Consider the following 10,682-nt stretch of genomic DNA (forward strand, 5'->3'; position numbering starts at 1 on the left):
TACATATAGAAAAGGTTTGTTGTGTTGTACAGAAGAACAATAATATGTTAATAGATCCAAATGTCACAAATAATCACATCAACATCCAGGTGAAATCTGTATTTGCATATGATAAGAGGGTCATTTACACTCCATTACCTATGGAAGGGGAGGGACATCAACTATTAGTCATAGTTTCCCTATAAAGGACAGATGGACCTCTTGGATAGCAGTCAGTTTTTGGAAACTGGATCCTCTTCTAGATCTTCTACAGAACTGACCCTGCAAGAGATTTATTCTCCTGTGACCCATAAAGACAAATCCAACTTCTTGGAGACCTTCTTGAATTATCATTGTCCAGTCACTATCCGGATAAAACCCTCTACAAATCCACCATGGAATTCTGCAACTTTGATGTGCAGAAGATTTCCGAAAAGAATTTCCAGTTCCTGGAGTATCTGGGACAAGGAACCTACGGTCAAGTGGTCAAGGCACGTGAGAGGGCAACAGGTAAATACCCAGTATGAAAGGTCTATAAAAAGATACAGTTCAGTGAATAATCTGTAATATTTTTAGAAGTTTAGTTTTTTGCCTTTAGGAATGTGTAACATTTCTGAAAGTTCTTTAGATGGTGGTTTTCATGTTATAGAATTCATTATTTTCTTTGCCAATGGGAGTTAGAGCCTTTTGACTTCCAAATCCTATTTGAAGGGTCCTATATTTGGAATAACCATTCTGCTTTGCATTACATGTTGTCTACGCTATGAAGAGTAATTATTCTTTATGAGAAGGATGAGCGCCTTGAAAAAAAGAATCCCTGCTCTCCTCAATAAAAACTCTATAATAGATTGCATGAAGCTAGAAGACCGCCCCTTCAATTTAAATATCATTCCCAAATAATCTAGAATTTTAATGATAAAATATATTTTCTTCTTATCAGGTAAAATGGTTGCCCTCAAAATGATGGAAAAGAGCAAAACAAAGAGGACCTCCTTCCTACAGGAGCTTTGTACCTCCATCTTCCTGTCCAGCTACCATGGGATCATCTTCACGCATTCCTCCATTGTGGACTGTGTGGACCACTATGTGCTGGCCCAGGATTTGGCTCCTGCAGGAACCCTCTGCGCTCTCATCCAGCGTGATGTAAGTATCTCAGATGAAATTATGGAAAAAATAATGTTTTTGGAATTTAGAAAAAAAAATGTTAAAATGAATTCAATGAAATGTGGTCATGATTGGTTTGGTTACTTATTCCTAAAGAGGTTTTATATTATTAGATCAGTGATATATAACCTGTAGTCCTGCAGTTAATGCAGAGGTCATGAAATTTTAGGAGTAGTGGTTTTACAGCAACCAGAGGGCCACAGGCTGGAGACAACTGATGTGGACTTAAGCTAAGATTTGATAAATTTATAGTTACATATTTTATTATTTACATAATGCACACGTCTAATAATATCTTCTTTTCTAGGTCGGGATTCCAGAGGTGATGGTGCGGCGCTGTGCACTACAGCTGTGCGGAGCTCTGGAGTTCATGCACAGCAAACAACTGGTGCACAGAGACCTCAAGCCTGACAATGTCTTATTAATGGACAAGGAATGTCACCAGGTCAAGCTGAGTGACTTTGGCTTGACCCAGCAGGTGGGAACTCCTGTTCCATTTATGTCCCCCATAATTCCCTACATGTCGCCGGAGCTTTGTAATTTAAGACCTACGGAAACCATAACTAACGATGCAAGCGTGGATATATTTGCCTTGGGTGTTTTGTTGTTTGTCGCATTTTCTGGAAATTTTCCGTGGAGAAGAGCGGTCGAGCAGGATCAACTTTTTAGGAAATTTGTTTGTTGGCAAAATGGTGTGGATCATGTTCCACCTCCGAAGCATTGGGAAAATTTCAACGGGGCAGCCCAGGAACTTTTTCATGTGCTGCTTTGCCAGGATCCCAATGCCAGGAGTCTTCTTAGTGTCCCAACGTATGCCGAAATTCCATGGGGAGTAGAAGAAATTCCGGATGAAGCTTTTCAATTATCAATTGCAGAAGATGATATTCAGGAATATAATGGTGAGATTATTATCATAGAAGCAGAGGATGAGTATATAATAGTGGAAAATCATGGGGACATAGAATGCATCATAGTTGATGAAGCCACCAATGAGTCCACCAGCAGCCCCAGGCAAACAACGGTGATGTTTCTTGTGGATGACACCAGTCTGGCTTTGGGATGTGAAGTGGAGGTCACGTAGATGTAAGTTGAGGACTGGTGACCAAAGCTTCGTAGAGGAACCTAATAAGGTAAGTAGTATTTCGCTATTACCCTGAGTAAGTGTTACCACTTCGAATGTGAGATGCATTGAGTAAGGAGGGAGGATGGAGGTTTATAATACTAAATGTGTAAATGTGGTCAATTATTGGAAATGAATAGAGAAATGGTAACGGTTTCTGGTCGTTGCACATTTTACTTCAGTGGTTTTTTTAAGCTTTGAGGTATTATTAGGTTGAAGAATAATTGTTATTTTGGTTTATGCTCCTGTTTATCAAAGGGACATTTGTTTTTCCAGAAGAATCCCACGTTTTATATGCTGGAGAGAAATTGTAGTGTAATTGCTGATTATTTTATTGTATTATAGTGGGTAAGGATCAGGTGGGTCTGTGGAAGCGAGGATGTTGAGCTGGATTTTAGAGAACTTGATGAAAGTGGTTTTATCCTGTGTTTATACCAATATTTAAGGTTCTGCTTTTATAGTGGGAATGGCGGAAACATAATTTGCCAATTATAAAACTGTTGATAGTGTCCATAGTGAGGTTTGGCTCCCGGTCTTAATATCTGGATTGCTTTATCTGTTCCTGTGTTTACCAGATATAGAAATGAAAGTGTGTGCTACATTGTTTTCTGTGTTTTAAAGAGGTTTTATGAGATGCAATAAATTTTGCCTATTTGTCTAAAACTAAGGCCCCTTGCACACTTAAAAATGTAATGCGCTGATCTTACATCGCACTCTCAGCGAGTGCTGCCTGGATCGCCCGGCCCGAACACTGCAAAATGGAACTGAACTGACATGCTGAGTTCAGTTCTGGTTTGCAGCGTTCGGGCCGGGCGATCTAGGCAACAATCGCTGAGAGTGTGATGTGCTGAACTTGCAAGTGTGGAAGGGGCCTAAGACTTTCCTCCCAGCCTTGTACCTGGATTTTAGTCTCCTGATGCTTTTATACCTGCTTGATTGATAAGTCATGACAGTCATATAGAGATGATTGTGCAGCAGAGTTGTAGTTGGATATAGAGTGGATAGGACTTTGAAAAAACACAAAAGTTTCTTTTAAGTGGTGTTTTAAGTTTTTATGGTTTCTGACTCGAGCCAGATGATTATTTAAGGATCTTGTCTATTGATTTTTGTATTGAAAGAAACTAGACCAGAGACTAGACCGGATAGGGAAAAGTGTCAATTACCATAATATTTTCAATTTTTAAAAATTATTTAAATTGTTATATAAAAAAGTAAGACTTGATGTATACTTTTATATTAATTTCTGCATAGTGAAATATATAGCAAAATATCATTTGTAATTATTCCATCGTTATTCCACATTTCTATAAAACAATCCATGAAGTTACTTTGTCCCAGTAATTTGTAGTAGTGTGGGGCATGTCCATAGACTGAGGTAACTGCCCTCTAAAAACTGAAAAAAACAGCAGCAGAGGTAAAATATATAATATTCCCTGTGTATTATCTATTACTGTAGCATCTTACCACTTTTAACCTTTAGACCGACAAGAATGAGCATCATGAGAAGTTTCTATTTTCAGTCCCATCATCTCTTTGGTTTTAATGTTTTATACATATCCGAAATAGTGGCCGGTCTTTCATTCAACATATTTTCCTAGATTGTACTTGGAATGTAAGATGCCACAAATGATGAAACTAAAGTCGTTCTAAGTGATTGATAGTCAGAGTATGTTTTTTTTAATATATTTAAGGGAATTTAATCTTTCCAATACTGATCACTTTCCTTTTAATTCATAGGTCTTAAAGTAATAACTTCCTTGTAAAGTATTTTTTTCTGTATTTATCATTTCTCAGCCCAAAGAATTTTGTGAATTTCCTCTCCACTCCCCGTATCCTGCACATACATCTCCATACACTGATCTCATCTCCAGTCATAATCAATTTTCTTACTTTTCTTAATGTTTTGGTTCTGGATCCACATGGAGTAGATTTATTCTTTTCATCCTATATACATGCCCTCTATTTTAACCCCTTAGTGCTACGCGCCGGATAATAATGATCCACGCCGTTTTAGTGCGTCCTGGAGCTGATGCCGGTTCAGCTCTTTATTGGAGATGAACCAGCATTGGTAAACCTGGGGTGTCAGCGGTAGCCTACTGCCGACACCCCCTTGTACCACTCCCATCACAGGAGTTACGCCTTTAAATGCCTGGAGTGGGATTTCCTGCTCCACTGCGCCCTCAAAGCATTTTAGGGGGCTCCGATTGGCGCCATGGCTACTCTGGTCTGAGCCAAGACGCCAGGGCTGTCCATAGTAAAATGACTAAGGTCCGGTTTGTGACCTGTGCATCAGCCTAGGCTAACAGGTCTAAAACCCTGCAATGGTTATTATAATGAACAAGAAATCAAACGATAAGTTGTTCATGTCCCATCAATAAATATAAAAGCCCCCAAAGACTTGTTGCAACTATATATAAAATTTGTCTAATAAAACAAAATCACTATTAAACAGTGAAAAAAAACAGAAGACACATTAAAAATTATGATCTTTCCTTAGCTTGTTCCATATAAAATGCAATAATCAAATAACAAAATTGTAAAGCACAAAATAACCTGCAAAAAAAAAGCTCTGAACCTGCTATATAGAGCGTTAAGAGTTCTGCCACTTAAAAAATGGTGATGACAAGATTCTTCTTCCTCCCACAGTAGGTTTTATTCTACAAGATTAGTAAAGTAAGCAAAAATATAGAAATTTGGTATTGCCCCATTTGTGCTGACCTGTAGTATAAATCTAACATGTTAATTTGGGTCTATAGAGTAACACCAAAAATAATGTCAAAATTCAAAAGACAGAATTCATGTTTTTTCTACAAATAAGTTATTCAATTTTCAGCAGTAGCACTTAGCCCCCACTCCAACAAGGTAGCGCTGAAAAATGCATCTCATTCTGCAAAAAATAAGACCTTAAATGGCAACATTAACAGAAAAGCAAATATTTTATAGATCTCAAAAGTGCGTCCATGAACCGTATTTGGGAGAAATTGTATAACAAATTACAAGATGGGTTTTATTTCTCTTTTGTTAATGTGTAAATTTTAGGGCTAAATGAACTTATTACTGACAGAAATCAGACCTTTGTAAAATTTACATCCATTTTCTATTACTATGAAGATCTCAAAGGGTTAATCTTCCTAAAAGCGGTTTCTGATAGCTTGAGGGGTGCAGAATAAGATGTAGTGATATATAGGGGGGTTTCATAATATTACATATTTTACATCTCATTAAAAACAATGATCCCTCAAAAAGTCGTTTCTAAAATTTTCTTGAAAAAAAAAATTTGGACTTCAATTTTCTGTTAAGTCGTGTGAAATCAAAATAAAATATTCAGACATTTTAAAAATGAGTAATTTGAAAAATATTATTTCATAATTAATTTAGGTGTTTATTGGCGGGTTTCATTTTTTTAGTTTTGGTGGTTAGTGTAGGGTCTCGCAAGAGATGGGGCCCCTTGACGTGGGTTGTGAGCTTAAAACTTCATTGACCCATTTTTGATTTGTGGATTTTGTGCCACAATATTAAAAATAAGTCAAAGGAGTTAACCAAGACCTCATCATTTGGTGAACATTTTGTGTATTGTGTTGTGTTGGGGGCGGAGGGAATGAGGGATAATTTCAATGTACACACAAGTGTGTGCAGGCCGTGTATCCTTGCAGCTTGATTGCTCAGTGACACGGTCTGCACAGACTGGTGTGGCTGCAACACACGGCATTATATATAAATATTACACCCTGTTGGCCAATCAGACTTGCCAGAATTGCATAGTTGAATAGTACCGGCCCGGTTCATGGTCTGGTAAGGAGAAAGTCTCTGCAATATATTTCTATATAAGAAAAAGAATTTGCTGCCACTGGGGTGAATAGATGAGTGGCCAATAGATTACCTTCAGTATCACCCAGGACATGGTAAGCCACCTAAAGGACCTTCCAGGGGTGAGGAGCTTCACCTGGAGGCTGTGGAGAACACCAGGGATATTAGAATTACACTATAAGTAAAGGACTTGTGTCCACAAACAGAGGGGATTAATGTGCAAATGTCATGGTAATGGGCACAGGTAAGACCACTCTGAGGACATCCTCTTAGAGACCCTAGGAGCAGGATGGGGTCTATTTAGAAATTCAACATTTAGGGAGTTTAGTTCTTATACAAAAACACCAAAACATTAGATACCTTATAGGGGTTGGCCACTTTAGAAGCTAAATTTTAAAACTAGTCCCAAGTTATTGTAATAAGGCCCCTAATGTCCCAGTGCCATAACTAATAATTTTATGCTTACCATCATCGGTTCTGTATCCCACTGAAACCAAGCCGTCTGCATTGAAGAATCTGGTGCTCTGTCCGTAAATGGCGTCTGCTGGGGAGTCACATGACGCTCTCTTCCGGTATTGATGCACGTCCGTGATTCTCCCTGCGGACACGATATTATAATTCTGGTATCTTACTTATGGTAAGCATAAAATTATTATTTATGGCAATGGGACGTTAGTGGGACTTATTACAATAACTTGGGACAAATAAAGTGGCCAACCCCTAAGCGATAAGTTTTGCGTTTAATTTTGAAAAAAATGGAAATTTGGCAAAAGTTTTGAATTTTTTTTATTTTCACAGTTTAAAATGTTTCAAAGTTAGTTATCAAGAATATTGGGGAGTTCAACTAACATTTTTTGAATTTCTGCTTTATGTTGAGATGATATTTTATGCATCCTATTATTTTTCTAGGATGTTATGAGGCGCAGAACTTTAGGTGCGATTTTTCAAATTTTCATGAAAAAAAAAAAAAAAAAAAAAAAAAAAAAGCTAAAACTTACATTTTGAGGGACAACTCGGCTTTCAAGTGACAGAGACAAATATTAGTAAAACACCATAAATTAACCCACTTTAGGAACTACATAGCTATGCAAAATTAAAAAAAACTACTATTAAGAGTTTCACATACATTTCCATTTGAATTTTTTGGGAAAATGCGTTAAAACCAAAGGCTTCTAAATCACATTAATTTAGGCCAAAAATGACACTTTTATAATGAATTACATGATAAAATGCTCTGCAGAGTTTGATGCCCAATTCCTCCCAAATACCGATACCCCATATGTGGTGGTAACTGCTGTACGGGCGCACGGCCGGGCATAGAATGGAAGCAGCGCCATTCACAGCAGATTTGTATTGTCACATTGTACGAGCTATAAAATATTTATTTATTTGGTAATATGTTCATATGAGGCTTATTATTTACAGGATATGATACAATGTATAGATAATTTGGAGGGGGGGGGTCTTGTTTATTTATGAGATTTATAAACTATTTCAAGGGGGACAAACAGAATCATCAATTTTTATTTTTAGAGATGAGCGAACATGCTCGTCCGAGCTTGATGCTCGGTCGAGCATTAGGGTACTCGAAACTGCTCGTTACTCGGACGAATACTTCGCCCGCTCGAGAAAATGGCAGCTCCCGCCGTTTTGCTTTTTGGCGGCCAGAAACAGAGCCAATCACAAGCCAGGAGACTCTGCACTCCACCCAGCATGACGTGGTACCCTTACACGTCGATAGCAGTGGTTGGCTGGCCAGATCAGGTGACCCTGGGATAGACTAGCCGCTGGCCGCGCTGCTCGGATCATTCTGTCTCTGGATGCCGCTAGGGAGAGAGCTGCTGCTGGTCAGGGAAAGCGTTAGGGTGTTCTATTAGCTTACTGTTAGGCAGGAGTGATTCTCAAAGAACCCAACAGCCCTTCTTAGGGCTACAATAACGTTCTACTTTTTTTATTTTAATTTGCATCTTTTACCATTTTGTGAGGAATTAGCAGGGGGACTTGCTACCGTTGTGTTTAGCTCTTAGTGGCACACATATCCATAGCAAAGACCGAAGTGGGAAAATTCAGTAGGGGTTGGATTTCTATTAGGCAATAACTCAGTGTCATCTCATCTGGCATAGTAGTGTGCTTCCTTTGATACTTGGCTAGAAAATAGCCATAGGAGAATACAAACAGCTTCTTGAAGCCTACAGTAGCGTTCTATATATTTGATTTCTGGTTGATCTGCTGGTGGCTGTAGTTTCTGCAGTGCATGTACTTGCCAATTCTGAGCAATTTGTAGTGAGACTTGCGACCGCTGTGTTCTGCGCTTAGTGGCGCACATATCCATAGCAAAGGCCGAAGTGGCAAAATTCAGTAGGGGTTGGATTTCTATTAGGCAATAACTCAGTGTCATCTCATCTGGCATAGTAGTGTGCTTCCTTTGATACTTGGCTAGAAAATAGCCATAGGAGAATACAAACAGCTTCTTGAAGCCTACAGTAGCGTTCTATATATTTGATTTCTGGTTGATCTGCTGGTGGCTGTAGTTTCTGCAGTGCATGTACTTGCCAATTCTGAGCAATTTGTAGTGAGACTTGCGACCGCTGTGTTCTGCGCTTAGTGGCGCACATATCCATAGCAAAGGCCGAAGTGGCAAAATTCAGTAGGGGTTGGATTTCTATTAGGCAATAACTCAGTGTCATCTCATCTGGCATAGTAGTGTGCTTCCTTTGATACTTGGCTAGAAAATAGCCATAGGAGAATACAAACAGCTTCTTGAAGCCTACAGTAGCGTTCTATATATTTGATTTCTGGTTGATCTGCTGGTGGCTGTAGTTTCTGCAGTGCATGTACTTGCCAATTCTGAGCAATTTGTAGTGAGACTTGCGACCGCTGTGTTCTGCGCTTAGTGGCGCACATATCCATAGCAAAGGCCGAAGTGGCAAAATTCAGTAGGGGTTGGATTTCTATTAGGCAATAACTCAGTGTCATCTCATCTGGCATAGTAGTGTGCTTCCTTTGATACTTGGCTAGAAAATAGCCATAGGAGAATACAAACAGCTTCTTGAAGCCTACAGTAGCGTTCTATATATTTGATTTCTGGTTGATCTGCTGGTGGCTGTAGTTTCTGCAGTGCATGTACTTGCCAATTCTGAGCAATTTGTAGTGAGACTTGCGACCGCTGTGTTCTGCGCTTAGTGGCGCACATATCCATAGCAAAGGCCGAAGTGGCAAAATTCAGTAGGGGTTGGATTTCTATTAGGCAATAACTCAGTGTCATCTCATCTGGCATAGTAGTGTGCTTCCTTTGATACTTGGCTAGAAAATAGCCATAGGAGAATACAAACAGCTTCTTGAAGCCTACAGTAGCGTTCTATATATTTGATTTCTGGTTGATCTGCTGGTGGCTGTAGTTTCTGCAGTGCATGTACTTGCCAATTCTGAGCAATTTGTAGTGAGACTTGCGACCGCTGTGTTCTGCGCTTAGTGGCGCACATATCCATAGCAAAGGCCGAAGTGGCAAAATTCAGTAGGGGTTGGATTTCTATTAGGCAATAACTCAGTGTCATCTCATCTGGCATAGTAGTGTGCTTCCTTTGATACTTGGCTAGAAAATAGCCATAGGAGAATACAAACAGCTTCTTGAAGCCTACAGTAGCGTTCTATATATTTGATTTCTGGTTGATCTGCTGGTGGCTGTAGTTTCTGCAGTGCATGTACTTGCCAATTCTGAGCAATTTGTAGTGAGACTTGCGACCGCTGTGTTCTGCGCTTAGTGGCGCACATATCCATAGCAAAGGCCGAAGTGGCAAAATTCAGTAGGGGTTGGATTTCTATTAGGCAATAACTCAGTGTCATCTCATCTGGCATAGTAGTGTGCTTCCTTTGATACTTGGCTAGAAAATAGCCATAGGAGAATACAAACAGCTTCTTGAAGCCTACAGTAGCGTTCTATATATTTGATTTCTGGTTGATCTGCTGGTGGCTGTAGTTTCTGCAGTGCATGTACTTGCCAATTCTGAGCAATTTGTAGTGAGACTTGCGACCGCTGTGTTCTGCGCTTAGTGGCGCACATATCCATAGCAAAGGCCGAAGTGGCAAAATTCAGTAGGGGTTGGATTTCTATTAGGCAATAACTCAGTGTCATCTCATCTGGCATAGTAGTGTGCTTCCTTTGATACTTGGCTAGAAAATAGCCATAGCAATAGGATAGGATTGTTTGGTTTTAAAAACTCAAAAAAAACAAAAAACACAAAAAAAAAAAAAACACAAAAAAACACCAAAAAAAACAAAAAGAAGTAAAAAAAAAAAAAAGTTATAACTCTCATTTTAAAAATGTTTAACCCGAGGGCTAGGGGTAGAGGACGAGGGCGGGGACGTGGGCGTCCAACTACTGCAGGGGTCAGAGGCCGTGGTCCTGGGCGGGGTGAGACACCACCTGCTGATGAGGGAGCAGGGGAACGCCGCAGAGCTACACTCCCTAGGTTCATGTCTGAAGTTACTGGGACTCGTGGTAGAGCACTGTTGAGGCCAGAACAGTGCGAACAGGTGATGTCGTGGATTGCTGACAATGCTTCGAGCAATTTGTCCACCACCAGTCAGTCTTCCACGCAGTCCACCCATGTCA

At 39.6% G+C, this 10,682-nt stretch overlaps 1 protein-coding gene across 1 annotated transcript; it reads left to right on the top strand.

The window, feature by feature from the left end:
- The first annotated feature begins 374 nt into the window (after positions 1–374).
- Positions 375–2,224, top strand: LOC140122922 (serine/threonine-protein kinase SBK1-like). The gene is made up of 3 exons (XM_072144165.1): positions 375–489; positions 920–1,122; positions 1,451–2,224. Exons 1-3 carry the CDS (start codon positions 375–377, stop codon positions 2,222–2,224), a joined length of 1,092 nt encoding a protein of 363 aa, XP_072000266.1.
- Positions 2,225–10,682: the final 8,458 nt, after the last annotated feature.

Source organism: Engystomops pustulosus, chromosome 3, assembly GCF_040894005.1.
Source record: "Engystomops pustulosus chromosome 3, aEngPut4.maternal, whole genome shotgun sequence".
Taxonomy (NCBI): domain Eukaryota; kingdom Metazoa; phylum Chordata; class Amphibia; order Anura; family Leptodactylidae; genus Engystomops; species Engystomops pustulosus.